Source organism: Salarias fasciatus, chromosome 12 (genome assembly GCF_902148845.1).
Source record: "Salarias fasciatus chromosome 12, fSalaFa1.1, whole genome shotgun sequence".
Classification (NCBI taxonomy): Eukaryota; Metazoa; Chordata; class Actinopteri; order Blenniiformes; family Blenniidae; genus Salarias; species Salarias fasciatus.
This window is the reverse complement of record NC_043756.1, coordinates 25357750-25370962: the sequence shown is the minus strand read 5'-3', so window position 1 is coordinate 25370962 and position 13213 is coordinate 25357750. Positions and strand designations below refer to the sequence as shown.

The following is a 13213-nucleotide window of genomic DNA, read 5'->3' as shown; positions in this document are numbered from 1 at the left end:
AGATGAATTTTGATGTTTTTCTCAGACTGAGGTGTTGCAGCGATCTGACATGACCAGCTTCCTGTACTGCCTCACTTCCTCCTTACATGTTCAGCCCTCACTCTCAAGGGTTTCTCTGCACTTTCCAAGGAAGGACAGATGCCGTTGGGGATGTTCAGGCTGTTTGGAAGGAGCAGATAGTCTTGTCTTGATTCCTCACAATGGCTGTTTTCTTCCTCAAGCTGTCCAGTATCACCTGTGCAGTGCTGAGCCTCCACAGGTTTGTGTTGTCTTCTGGTAAGTTCTTTAAAAACTTCATTTATCATCATGTTCAGCTACATTTATTTAGATCTTACATCCTGTCAAACATTCAGAACATGTATTACGTGTACTATTCGTGACTGATCGGGTTTCAGGATAAATTGTGGAGTATTTGGATTAAGATTTTTCTACGTTTTACAACTTGTATATCATCAAGAGGATACAGCAACGTTTAGATTCCAGATTGATACAGTGTGATGAAGAGTCGGAACCTGTCAGAAGCTCCGGTCTTTGTTTTGAAGCTACCGAGGTGAAAGTGATCCAGTCTGAGCTGAAGCTGTGTGGGGAAAACCAGCGAGTGTGTGTGACTGAGCCCACAGACTGTGATCCTCCATCACCTTCATCAGTGCAGAGTGAGAACACCCCCCCCCCCCCCCTCCCCCCGACAGGAAATAACAGTCAATTCTGGATATATAGAAACCTTATAAATAGATAAATAAGTTCATGTGTCCGGTGGAGATGTGTGAAATGACGTGAAGCTGTCTTCCTGCAGGGGATCTGAACATGTGGTGCTCCTACCACCAGTCTGAGTCTGGAGACTCCTCCATGACCTGCGGCTGGAGTCTGGATTCAGAGTCTGCGGCATCCCTGATCTTCACCAGGTCCGCTGCTCACCCCCCCACCCCCCACCCCACCCCATCTCCTGAGATGATCTTCACTGTCTTCTCATTCTGCTTCCTCAGTGAAGACCAAGTCTTCTCTTGTCCCGGCATCTTTAACTTGGCAGCCACCTTCAACGTGAGCGCCAGGATCCGAGGCCTGAAGACGGGGGCCGAGACGTGGTCTGAGCCTCGCACTGTGACTCTCTATCAGGCAGGTTAGAGGAGTCTGTCTGCCTGAAGGTCCGACACGGTGCTGTATCACAGTCACTCTGACCTGTTGCTCTGCTCTGGCCCCCCAGTCCAGCCCCCCCGACCCTCACTGACCCCACTGTCTGAGGATTCGCTGCTGGTGTCGTGGAGAAGCAGCGCTGACGGCAGCTGCAGGCTTCGCCACAGACTCAACCACACCCACGTCTGGACTCAGGTTAGAAAGGCCTGGAGGCAGCTGTGGTCTGCAGGTCCAGGTCCAGGTCCAGGTCCAGGTCCAGGTCCAGAGCGGCCTGGCGGGATCTCCACACTGCACAGAACCACCCAAACATCAGGTCGGTTTCAGTCTTGTGGTTTTTGTGTTGCAGGCACCAGGTTCTGTTCCTGTGAGTGCCGATCAGAATGCGAGCTACGTCATGAAAGGCCTCCTGCCCTTCACCGTCTACAGCGCCGCCGTGTCCTGCAGGACCACATCCGGCGGCGTCTGGACTGTCTGGAGCGCCGACGCCAGCGAAAGAACCCGGGACAGAGGTGAAGGTTTTCCTCCACACACAGCTGAGGCCACTTCAGAAGAGAAACCCTGCTGACCACAGTCTGTCCTGCAGCGCCGTCCAGCGCTCCTGAGGTCTGCTACAGAGTGGAGGGAACACACCCTGATGGATCACTCCTCCTCCGTCTCCTGTGGAAGGTGTGTCGGATACAACGGGGCCGTGACGTGACCAGCAGTGAAAACACGTTTTGCAGCTTGCGACATGTCGACGTGTTCACCATTTTGTGTTCGGATGTTGAGTCGACTCAGATAGCAAAATGTGATAGAGAGGTGAGAAGAGTGAGGCGAGTTTAAAAATAGAGCAACTGTCATGCATGAAGACGCTATGAGGGTTTAACTGCTCTCAGTTGTCTCAAAAACATTCCAAGACCACAGCAGGCCTGGGAAACTGATAATCTCTTGAAACTGGTATTTTCTTGTCCCTCGGCGCTTTACTCCCCCCGTCACAGTCAGCGACTCGGTCCTCTTGGTGCGCTGCACACACGATGGACCCTCCAGCTAAATGTGTATAACATTTATTCACAAAATGACCGTCAGGAAGTGTTTCTGCTCTCTTTAGCCTCTGGACTCACTTGAAGCGGGGTTCCGCGTTCTCGGCTACACGGTGCGCTACAGTCCAGGCGGACTGACTCACAACGTCACTGGAGAAACGGCGGTCTTGACAGTGAAAGAGCACAACGGGAGTGCGACTGTAGCGGCCTTCAACACGGCCGGCTCTGGACCTGCCACACGTGTCCAGATTGACCCCCAGGGACACAGCGGTGGGTACCACTGCTCATTTCTGTCTTTCTCATTAATGTTAAAGAATCTCCAGAGTGCTGCTTGAAGTCCAGCTGACAGAAACACTGCTAGGAGCTGAAGACTGCTGGCTACAAGGCTGCAGGTCCGAAGCTGAACAGTGGAAGGGACCTTTAGCTCACTGTTATACAGCGGTCGCTTCATTTAGCGTTCATGTCTATGGATCCTTAAAAAACAATTGCTGGCTTGGGGCCTCGTGTCTCTCGCCCTGTGCAGTGCCTGAGCAGGAATCCTTGATGAACACTGTGGTTCCACAGCTAATCAGCTAATGCCATTTTTTTTTTTTTTGTTACAGAAAGAGACTTTCTGTGATGCCCAATTTAAAATGAATAATCAACAGTAATTTATTATGTGGGAGTAACATGCAAGAAAACATACAAACGTCACACTTGATAACACTTAAAGGTCTGGTCAGCAGCAGGTTAGAGGCGAGAACAGCTTTCCTCAGGTGTGAAGCTGCTATCCACTGCTCCACGGTGCCGTCCAGCAGTTCACATCGTGTTGGAGTTCTGCAGTCAGACAACAGAAACCTGAGACTGGCTGGCTGGGCCGTGCGCTGCCTGCGGACGGTAAACACCGGCAGGACGAAGGTTACGTAAAGCAGCGCCGCGTCTCGTCACGATGACTGTCCGGTTTGTGTCAGAAGAGGAAGAGACGGAGCAGCAACTCCCAGTTCAGACGTCAGGCAGAGACGCCTTCAAATGAAGCTGAACCTGTGAAAGGGGGACAGGTGTTGTGACACTTTCCTTGCTTCCCGCAGTTCTCCCCGCCGTCAGACACTTGTGGATTTCCAGCCTTCGCCCGGGCGACGAAGCCCTTCGTGTCCAGTGGAGATGCCCTGAAGGCCTGCCGTCTGCCCCTCCTCTCGGCCATTACGCCGTCCTGTGGCGACTTGAGAGTGAAGCGGTCAGCCGCTGGTCTGCAGTCAGCAGCTTCGACACGTCCGCCGTCATTCGAGGTGCTGACGGCATGAATTCCGGTTCCTGGTCTAACGCGTGTTTCCCTCTTCAGTTGCTCACCAGGGTGAAATGCTCCATCGATCATGTCTCCTCAGATGTTGATCCTAAAAAGCCCTACCTGGTCTCGGTGTTCCCCGTCTACAAGCAGCAGTGTGGACCTGCTCAGTCTCTGCCTGCCAGTGTGCAGCGAGGAGGTACGGGGATGAGGGAGGTCAGGGTTTGATAGGAGGAGGAGGGGGGAACACTAGAATACCTGAAAAGACAGAAAATTATTTTTTTTTGAAGAGATGGAAGCCTGTGATACCTCTGATATTGCAATGATGTAGGATGAGCATCCCTAAGTCTTGACTTCTTGATACGCAAATGTGTGGGTCATTGAAGCTACATCTGATTGTTGGATCCCCTTTTAATTTTATTTATTGACGTGTTTATTTGTTTATTTATATATTTATTTATTTATTTATTTTGATTGCTGTGAGGATGATATGCTTATCTATTTATTTATTAGGACTTTTTTTTGTTATTTACTTTCCTACTTTTATTAAAAAAGAAAAAAAAAGAAAAATATATTTCAGTGAAGGGATTGTTGAGAGTGAATATAATGATTGTGGCAAGTTGTTGATGTATGTACGTTGAATGTTCAAAATAAAAAATAAGTTAAAAAAAAAAAAAGAGAAAATTCTGAAAATGGAGGCAAAAAAGGAGAAATGTTCCTGAGAGGAAGAAAGGTCGTCTTCCTGTCTTCCAGCTCTGGTGGAGGCTGCCGGTTTGAAGGTTGTGAGCTTCAATAAGACGAGCGTGACGGTCATGTGGGCGTGGCAACAGAAGCGTGGACCGATGAGAGTGGAGAGCTACAGAGCCATGCTGAAGGGAGACCGCCACACCCAGAGTAGGTTCTGAGGCCCAGGTGAGGTTTTCCCACGACACACACCGAGTCTGGCGATGCTCTAAAACCCGCCTTCCTCTGCAGCTCGCTCCATCTGGCCCGATCAGAACCGGCTGACCTTCTCCAACCTCACGCCCAGCACCGAGTACTCCCTGCACCTGCTGGCTGACGACTCCTCCACACACATCGTCCAGCAGAAAACACACTTTGGTGTGTTACACACACACACACACACACATACACACACACGGGGAACATGTAGCCGCTCTGGAGGCTGGCGGGTGGTGCTGACACTGAGAGCAGCTTCATCTGACTGTGTGTGTGTGTGTGTGTGTGTGTGTGTGCTCTGCAGATGAGAAGCTGCTGGTGACTCCAGTGTGTGTCCTCCTGCTGCTCCTGTCTCTGCTCATCGTCTCCGTCCTGTCCAGGACTGTGTGAGTCTTGGTTCCTGCTGGGAGATGAGGGCAGGAGGAACCTTCTGTGGTTCCAGCTCAGCTCATGTGAAATGAAAGCTGGAGTTTTAGTCTGATTGTTGATTCTCCAGCCCAAAACGTGCACTTGCAGGAATGCTGATTGTGTGGTGGAGCTGATAGTTTGGACTAAAACTAAGACCTAAGATCTAACCCTGAGAGGATGTGAGCGGAGTACTGCTCCCGTCTCTTCACCCTCTGAATTGGTCCTGCAGGTACAAGTCGTACTGCTTCCCGCCCGTCTCCGACCCTCGGGACAGCACGTCGTGCCGCTGGCCGGAGGACCCCGGCTCTCAGGTCAGGCAGCTTGTCCCAGTTTTCAGAAACCTTCAAAGAAGAATCTCCAACAAAACGCATCACGTCCTGTCGCCTCCAGCAGAAGCTGACCGAGAGGAAGATCCTGGACCTCAGGGGCTTCCAGGTGACTGGGAGCCTCATCGTGGTGAGTCCCAGCTCCCGTCTGCTGGAGGACCCGGCGCTGACCGCCAGCCGCCCGGGACACAAACCGGACCCCCACTGGGCCCAGACCCCCGGGGAGGGCCGGGTAGAGCCGGCCCATCTGCCCGCTGGGTACCAGGTGATCTGCAGCTCCGACTATCTGATGAGCTCCGTCCTCCTGGGAGGACAGACGGACGGCTCGGACCTGGTCTGTGAGGCCGACTACAGGAACCCAGAGCAGAGCGACCGACCAGACGTCCACTGAAGACCAGACTGTCTGTCCGGAGCCGCGGCGCTCAAACTCTGTCCAGTGTCAGAACAGACTGCAGTAATTCCAGTTACTCACAAAGACTTCCTTTTTGGAGACTTTAAAAAAATATATTTTTCTGCTCAGAAGCATCTTTGTTTTTGGATCTGTTCTCCTTCTTGGAGACATTTATCTTTGGAAACTCAGTGGTAGTGGAGGATTTTCTGTGGTCCTGTAGCAGCTTTGTGGCTCCATATCTTTATACATGTCGCTTTATGATTAAAAAATTAAATGGAATGTCAAACAAGTTGTGATTTATTGTCCTGAAAATAAAGAAATTAGCATGGAATAGTTTTTTTTAACTAAACAGCTGGTATTATGAATAACAACAGAGATGAGAATATGAAACACACTCAGCAGGACTCTCAGCTGGAGGAGTGTGTGTTTGGGGTTCATAACTTTAACTCCAGTTTATCTTTAAAACACTTCCCTGATCATTCAGGACTGTATCTTCATAATGGAAACAGAAAACACTCCAGAGTGTAAGCTGTGACATGATCTAATGACTGGTTGAACTTCATCTCAGAGACTTATTGCACATTAAACATTGTGAAGATCAGATTCAACCTGAGCTTCACGAAACTGATGGACATGTTGGATAAAAACAGAATAAAGCTGAAACGGAGACTTTCAGCACCATTAAAATCATTGTTCTCTCGGAATCTCTGGAGCCTCCAGCTGGGATCTGCTGCCGCTCTCTGAGTCGGGCGGAGGGGAACCCCGATCCGAGTTCCCAGTCCCGGTCTGCTGAGTGTGGCGGTTCGACCTGCAGCTTCAGGTTCGTGCTACAGGTTGGCGTTCATCCCAATCCAGTGTTTGATGAGCTGGTGAGCGATGGTCTGTCTGGGAGGAACGGTGAGGACGCGCTGGGCTCCGTCCAGGAGGGAGTCCATCACCTGGACACAGCAGGAAGCAGCGGCCGTCAGCACTCTGCTCTACTCTACTCAGCTGGAAATGAGGGCGTCTGAGACACCTGCTGCCTGGAGAACCAGCGGGCCTCCTCGATCTCGTTCTCATCCACTCGGATGTCTGTCGTTACGGCGATGGCGAGGCAGCCGATCATGAGGCTGGAGGGCATGGGCCAGGGCTGGCAGGACACGTACTGGACCCGGCCCACCTTCACCCCGCTCTCCTCCTGAGTCTCCCTCCGCACAGCCTCCTCCAGGGTCTCCCCTGCAGGGTCAGGGTCAGGGTCAGACTTAGGGTCAGGGTCAGGAACCTTTCACCTCATATAAACGTACCCGGCTCAACGAATCCAGCCAAGCAGGAGAACATCCCAGCAGGAAACATCTTCTTCCTCCCCAGTAAGCACTGCTGTCCGTCAGGATGGATCACCAGCATGATGACCACCGGGTCTGAAACACACACAGCCAGCGGCTTTTCCTCCTCATCACTCAACCAGACGCCTGCAGAGTCCGGCGCTCAGGAACACGTCTGTCCGTTTGTGTGTCCGAGGTTTTTTTTTTTTTTTTTTTTTACACTGAGTGAGAAGGAATAACTCCAAGATTTGGTTTGAACTGGACTGAGATTCCAGATCTGGTAAATGTGATGTGTGTGTGTGGCGTCGTACCGACTCGGGGGTAGCAGGTGTTGTGGACCCCCCGGAGGCTCGGGCACTCGGCGTTCAGGCAGCTCCTCTTGTATCCTCCGTCCTCCAGGCGGGTGCCGCCGCCGCAGGTGGAGCAGAAGCTGTAGCGGCTGTGCCAGGCCAGGACGGAGCGGGCCTGGGCCACCACTCCTGGGGGGGGGGGGGAAGAGAACACAGTAAAGACCGAGAGGAGGGGGAGGGGGAGGGGGAGGAGCCTCACCAGCTTCGTCCTCGCTCAGCGTCAGCAGGTCTCGGTGGGACGACCGCGGAAACAGGCGCTTCTCTTCTCCGCCACCTGCCAGAAACTCGTCGGCGTCTTCCTCCGTGCCGACGGCAAACCAGGCCGGAGGGTCCCGGGGAGCCTCGTCCGCCTGGCGGGAGGGGGAGGGGGGGTCGGTCCTCTCCACTCCCAGAAAGACGAGCACAGTGGACGGTTTCTGGAGCAGAGGCTTCACGGCGTCGTGTCCCAGTCGACATAGCCGCAGCTCCGGCTGAAACAGTCACAAACACTGGCGATGGTTATGAAGCCTGGCCTCGTCGCGGCAGGGAGGGAGGGGCCGCTCAGAACATCTGATCATGTAACTTTAACCACAGGTAGAGGGACGCCACCAGTCGGTGATGTGAGGGAGAAACCAAGACGTCTTCGTTCAATACATGGAATGAAAGAAGCCACGAGGACAGGCTCAAACCAGTGGATTCATTCAGTGGAGGCGGCTGAGTTTTAGTGAAGAAGTGTGTGTGAAGGCAGGAAGTCATGAATACACTCATTAAACAGTGAAACAGCAGAGCAGGCTATCCTGAAACACTCATTCAGTCCACCTTATGTGCTGCAGAGGTTTTACACAGTTTGATTTAAAATGTTAAAAATAAACAGCGACTTCATTTGGAGTAATTTTCTTATTTTTCATTGTTTTTTTTAGAAAAGTCAAATCAAAAACATCCAGCTAAGCCTCACAGTGAGAGTTCATTCCAAACCAGGAGGCAAGAAAAAATCAGCTTTGAGAGGAAAAAAAAGCCAGTATCTATCGGTAGATACTATGGAAAGCGGTCTGTGTACTTCCTGCTTTCACTGAACACTCTTTGAGCGTGTTGATCGGAGTGTGTTCGCCCACCTGCCCTCCCTGCCGCCTGCAGGACGTGCTGACCATGGGGCTGAGCTTGGAGAACAGCAGGTAGACGGTGTCGGCCGCCGTCCGCCTGGCCTCCAGCCACGCCTGGTCGGTCCTCCTCGCGCTGAGCCGGTCCAGCGTCTCCCTGCCGAAGTAGTTCTCTCCGGGAGCGTCTGTCCGGCCCAGCAGCCTGCAGACGTGTCCGTGGCCCCAGAACTTGGAAATATCATAGGCGGTCTGCGAAGAGGCGTTGACTGAGAACCTGTCACAACTTGGAGATGAAATAGTGGAAACTCAGTGTCACTAGCTCCATCTCAAGTGTCAGAACCGAGCTTCTGCAGTCAGGAAGCGATCAGAAAATGTAATTTAGCCAGTGAAAGACAGGAAGCTGAGCGGAGCGCTCGTACCCGCGGTCCAGCAGCTCCTTCACCACGTCGTAGTGTCCGTTACGAGCTCCAAACATCAGCGCCGTCCAGCCGCGGCTCCCCGTCCGGTCGATGAGCGAGGGGGCGCGGGACAGCACGGAGGACACCTGACCCAGGTCTCCTCTGGCCGCAGCGTCCAGGAGCCTCTCCACCATCTCCTCGTCTGCACTCAGCTGCAGGTCGGCCATCCTGGGAGCCCGGGTTCGAGAGCCGCCTGCAGAGTGTTGAACAGCACAGAGGATCTTCAAGAACACAGCTTAATGCAGGCCGAGTGTATCACAGCTGTCTGTTCTGTCGTTTTCTCCCCTATCGACCAGACGGGACAGACATTCAGTCTGGTTCTGCAGAAAGTCTCCTCTGAGTCTGGCTGTGCAGGTTTCTTCCCGTCTCCTCTGCTCTTGTGGTGGTTTTGTGTGGTTTCTCTCTGTTATGAAATGACTGTGTAGTATTCTGTGCAATAGAAATAAGACTGAATCACTGTTAATCAGCCCAGTGATTCACAGAGTTTCTACTGCAGTAGAACAGATTTCCCTTCATTAGAATAGCAGTGAGTCTGATATGAACCTTGACCTGCTCAGACTGTCAGAAACAGATCAATGGTCCACTACAGAGAGCTACACTTCACTTTGTACACAGTTCAACACTTCATACAGCCCTCCTTTACATTGTGACTATTGATTTCCAGCAACTGCATTTGATTCAATGTATCTTGAATTAAAGAGAAAGTTGATTGTTTTGTTTTCCTCAGCTTGTTTGACCCAAACACAGAGTGTAGCAGATAAAAGCAGATTATTGGTTGAGCTTGATGGAAATATCAAACTCACAGAGAGCCTGCTGACTGGTTTACTGATGAGGAGCTGGAACCTGCTTCTGTTTGTTACGCTGAGACTGCAGATCTGGAATGAAGCTCAGAAAACCCCTCAGCAGACCCGGACCAGGTCTCTCTTCAGTCCACACACACACTCACACACACATATGGTGTTCAGGTAACAGGAGGTCAAAAGAAGCGTGCGTTACCTTTCTGTCAGTACTCTCCACTTCCTGTTGTGTAAGGGTCACGTGGTCCCGTACTGCTGCGCTGCCTTCACGGAACACCACGGGAATGGGAATTCTGAAGTTTCCACTGGTTCGTTTTGACACGTGTGTGAACCGTCCCAGAATTATTCTGCTCAAATCGAATCCTTATGCCCTGGAAGCAATCCATCAACTCCTTTTTTTCGGTAAATATTTAAATCCCTCACTTGAGTCGAATGTCTTACAAACATTTTTTCAAATGACAAAATAAAATCTCAACATCAATTGATTGATTGGTTTGAATTGCTGTTAATATGTGTGCCAATATCTGATCTAAAATGATCACACACACACACACACACACACACACACACACACACACACACACACACACACACACACACACACAGACACACACACACACACACACACACACAGTTTTGTAGAGGTCAGTTGTATGTGGAGGTGTGTGGTTGCTCAGAGGTGTGTTGTTGTGGTGTAACTGTGTGGAGGAGGACAGATGCACACATAATTAATTAGATTTATCTTTTAATTTTTCATTCAAAAAAAAAAAAAAAAAAATCAATGAAACCATTCAACTCATGGAACATGAAACTGTTGGAGACAATCTGCTGGCCTCAGCACTGAAGCAAGGTGGCAGCAGATACACACTGTTGCGGTTCAGTTTCACTGCTTTGATTTGTTTTAGAGAGCAAAAAATGTCATCACTAGGAGCTGACTCTGTAGCTTCAGCAGCTGATCTGAGTCTCCTGGTAGTTTCTGACCTGTGGTGTCTGAGGCTGAGTAAACTAGAGACGAAGTCCAACCTCTTTTACAAAGACAGCGACCACAGATTTACTGTTTACACCTGCTTACAGGCTCTTAGGTCAGAACACAAAGACTGAAACCAGTGATGTGCTTAAACAGAATCCGTCCATCCATCCGTCCAGCTGTTCATCAATATATTCCTGTCTCTGTTCATTAAATTAAATAATTTCTCTCAGATTGATTAGACTGATAATCGGAGGTGGTTGCTGGGGGACAATCTGTTTGTTTTAGCTGGATGGCCGCATGTAGACGCTGTCCTGGGATGTAGACGTCAGGTTTCAGATCCGGTCAGCTGTTGTGTTTATCCAGCCCCGATAGTTCTTGTGGTGGACCTTTGAGTTTGATCAATTCTTTGCAGCTGTTTTCGTCTTGCGGTATTTGTGTTTTTCCTCATCGAGTGTTGAGGTCTCCACTCTCTCTGCTTAGTTTTCTGTCTTGTTTAAGATGTTCTGTTTGTAGTTTTTCGACCACATGGCTGGAGCAGTGCTTTCTTTTTTACAGGAAAGCAATTGCCATAAAACAAACTTCATGAACTCCCAGACTTGCTTTTGTGGACCGTGGCTGCTGTCAGCTGTTAACAGGTGGTGGATGTGCAGTTTGAGCAGTGTTGTGGCTGCAGCTGATCCTCCAGCATTAACAACAGCTGTGGTAACAGCTGACAGGGAGGAGGAGGAGCAGGGGGAGGAGGAGGAGGAGGAGGTCTGCTCTGAGAGCTGCAGGTACTCTCAGCACAAACATACCACACATACCAGAACTCCTCTGCTTCATCCACTCCAATCAAAACTCAACCATTACTCTTGACTGGCTCTGAAAAGGACTTTCATATCACACAAAATCACTTCTCTACAGTGCTCAAGGCAGTTTTATTGAGTTTATTTGAGTTTCTTGTCTATATTTCAGCTTGTCCGGGTTCACACCATGAGCTCTGTCAGAGACACAGCGCCGCCTTCATCTGCACGTCTCAATGAAAAACTCACATTTAGATCCTTGTGACAGTTCACAAATTCAAGCTGAGACAATTTACCTGAAAGAATATTCGCCGGTTTTTAATTTGATGGCCAAATAGTGTGAAAAAGTTAAACTGCAGGCTTTTGAACAGTCTGAACCGGTCTCGGACCTGAGAAGGGTTGTGATTTTCAGTATTCTCTAGATGGGGATGCACTGGCACTGACAGCGGTGTCTGACGGGGAACGAGCTGTTTGGCTGTATTCGTATCACCACCTCGTCTGGGGCCTCATATTGAACACACCATATAACATCTCTGTGTGCTCCAGGTTTAAGATCATGCTCACACCTTTACATTCCGGTGTTGTTTTGTTTTTTCAGCCTTGCAGCTCCTCTGTGAGTGTGTCTGAGTGAAGCTCGGCGGTATTACCGACGGTCTGAAGCTTTCACGTGTTCAGCGGCCCAGCCTTGCGTGTGTGTGGGCTGGAGCCCCTCGGCAGGGCCACGAAGCTCAGACAGTGGTCATAAAGGAGCCGAGAAGTGTTTCACACTCCTGCAATTAAAGGCTCAAGTGACGGTCCTGTCAGGGCGCACCCAGCCAGCTCCTCAGCCCAAACAATAACACCTTTCTCTGGGCGCGGGAACCGGCCGGCGGCTTGGCCTCCACTCAAAACACTGCGGTGGAGGGAGGCTCTTCTCATCCTGGCCAGAGACTGTTTTGTCTACGTTTGTAGTCTTTGGGTCGAGTTGGAGGCAGGTGACATGTGTGGGACGGGTTAATGGGTTTGGGATGGGATTAGTGGTATGCGGCTGGAGCGTGTCTGGACTGACGCGCCAGTCGGGGTTTTTGTCAATGGTGAAGTTCTGCAAAGCACGAATCAGACACTGTCTCTGAAGATCAATTAAACAGGGACGATATTTCATTTTAATCTCCAAATATTGAAATAACAACACACACAAGCATGAATATACAACCTTTTGTACCACAATAAATAACAATGATATTACAGTCTGTTGAGGATCAGCATGCTTCAGTCAGCCATGTCTGGGCCCTGCCGTCCTTCAACCCAACATCTGATGTTCCACAGAGCGCCGCCGAGCAGCCGCTGGGACACATTAAACAATCAAGGTGCTCCGCAGCCTTGTAAGTCTTATAGGCTGCATGATTTCTCTCTGTGAGAGACGGAAAACGGAGAGAGGAGGGGTGGAGGTGACCAGACAGGGCGAGCAGACCAAAGCTCTCCCCCGAGGAACATTTCTAAAGACAATTTATACATTTGGAAGAGATGAACCATCTGAATGTTTGTTCTTGCCATAAATTTCCCAGTCAGTTTTACTGGCCGGTCCCAGCCGCCGTCTCCCTCATCATGCTGTGTGTGTTCTTTGGTAGCGAGCAGCTTGTCCTCAGCTTTGGACCAGCTGTGCGTGCGTCAGGTCTTCGAGGGCACCGCAGGCCTGGCGGTTATCTCACGACGATCTGCCTCTCACCCCAAACGTCTCCACGCTCATCAGTCTGTTTCTTTACCCGCTGCCTCGCAGCACTTTAATCCTCACATCCATCCTCGTGTTGACCTTAAATATTCTACCAGCCAAAAAGGATTTTTAAGAGTAGAGAGAAACTTCCACGCGGTTGTTTCTTTCCTGCTGAACTAGATTAACTTAACAGCCACATAAGAGTATCGGTGTTGAGCTGACAGTCATTTGGTAACTCTCCCATTTCCCTGCTCCGAGCTGACTTGTGTTTACGTCTGTCCTTCAGGAGGAAGCCGAAAGTTCAGTGTCTGGCT

General features: G+C 50.5%; 2 protein-coding genes across 3 annotated transcripts; one reads left to right on the top strand and one right to left on the bottom strand.

Moving 5' to 3' along the window:
- The first annotated feature begins 13 nt into the window (after positions 1-13).
- LOC115398667 (interleukin-6 receptor subunit beta-like) lies at positions 14-5747 on the top strand. Of its 2 annotated transcripts, none has more exons than XM_030105565.1 (15): positions 14-276; positions 543-653; positions 794-902; positions 984-1117; positions 1202-1326; positions 1478-1640; positions 1715-1797; positions 2219-2420; positions 3218-3415; positions 3512-3610; positions 4165-4305; positions 4387-4512; positions 4655-4736; positions 4988-5069; positions 5152-5747. In XM_030105565.1, exons 1-15 carry the CDS (start codon positions 201-203, stop codon positions 5473-5475), a joined length of 2055 nt encoding a protein of 684 aa, XP_029961425.1. In that variant the 5' UTR covers positions 14-200; the 3' UTR covers positions 5476-5747. The 2 variants fall into 2 exon arrangements, with proteins under 2 accessions (XP_029961425.1, XP_029961424.1); XM_030105564.1 differs by having other exon boundaries at positions 5149-5747.
- On the bottom strand, positions 5626-9699 carry LOC115398668 (peroxisomal NADH pyrophosphatase NUDT12-like). Its single transcript, XM_030105566.1, has 8 exons — positions 9657-9699; positions 8622-8853; positions 8218-8485; positions 7326-7596; positions 7088-7255; positions 6759-6872; positions 6491-6690; positions 5626-6413 (listed from the first exon to the last, which is right to left on the bottom strand). The coding sequence occupies exons 2-8, from the start codon at positions 8825-8827 to the stop codon at positions 6303-6305; spliced, it is 1338 nt and encodes a 445-aa protein (XP_029961426.1). The 5' UTR covers positions 8828-8853; positions 9657-9699; the 3' UTR covers positions 5626-6302.
- Positions 9700-13213: the final 3514 nt, after the last annotated feature.

What these genes read in the sequence shown, in the direction of transcription:
- LOC115398667 (XM_030105564.1), top strand. Translation starts at nt 201, where the DNA reads ATGGCTGTTTTCTTCCTCAAGCTGTCCAGTATCACCTGTGCAGTGCTG. An exon ending in CGAAAGAACCCGGGACAGAG is followed by an intron (nt 1,641 to 1,714) that starts GTGAAGGTTTTC and finishes TCTGTCCTGCAG; the next exon opens with CGCCGTCCAGCGCTCCTGAG. An exon ending in TGCCAGTGTGCAGCGAGGAG is followed by an intron (nt 3,611 to 4,164) that starts GTACGGGGATGA and finishes CCTGTCTTCCAG; the next exon opens with CTCTGGTGGAGGCTGCCGGT.
- LOC115398668 (XM_030105566.1), bottom strand. Translation starts at nt 8,827, where the DNA reads ATGGCCGACCTGCAGCTGAGTGCAGACGAGGAGATGGTGGAGAGGCTC. An exon ending in GCAGGCGGCAGGGAGGGCAG is followed by an intron (nt 7,597 to 8,217) that starts GTGGGCGAACAC and finishes TGACTGTTTCAG; the next exon opens with CCGGAGCTGCGGCTATGTCG. An exon ending in GGCTGGATTCGTTGAGCCGG is followed by an intron (nt 6,691 to 6,758) that starts GTACGTTTATAT and finishes CTGACCCTGCAG; the next exon opens with GGGAGACCCTGGAGGAGGCT.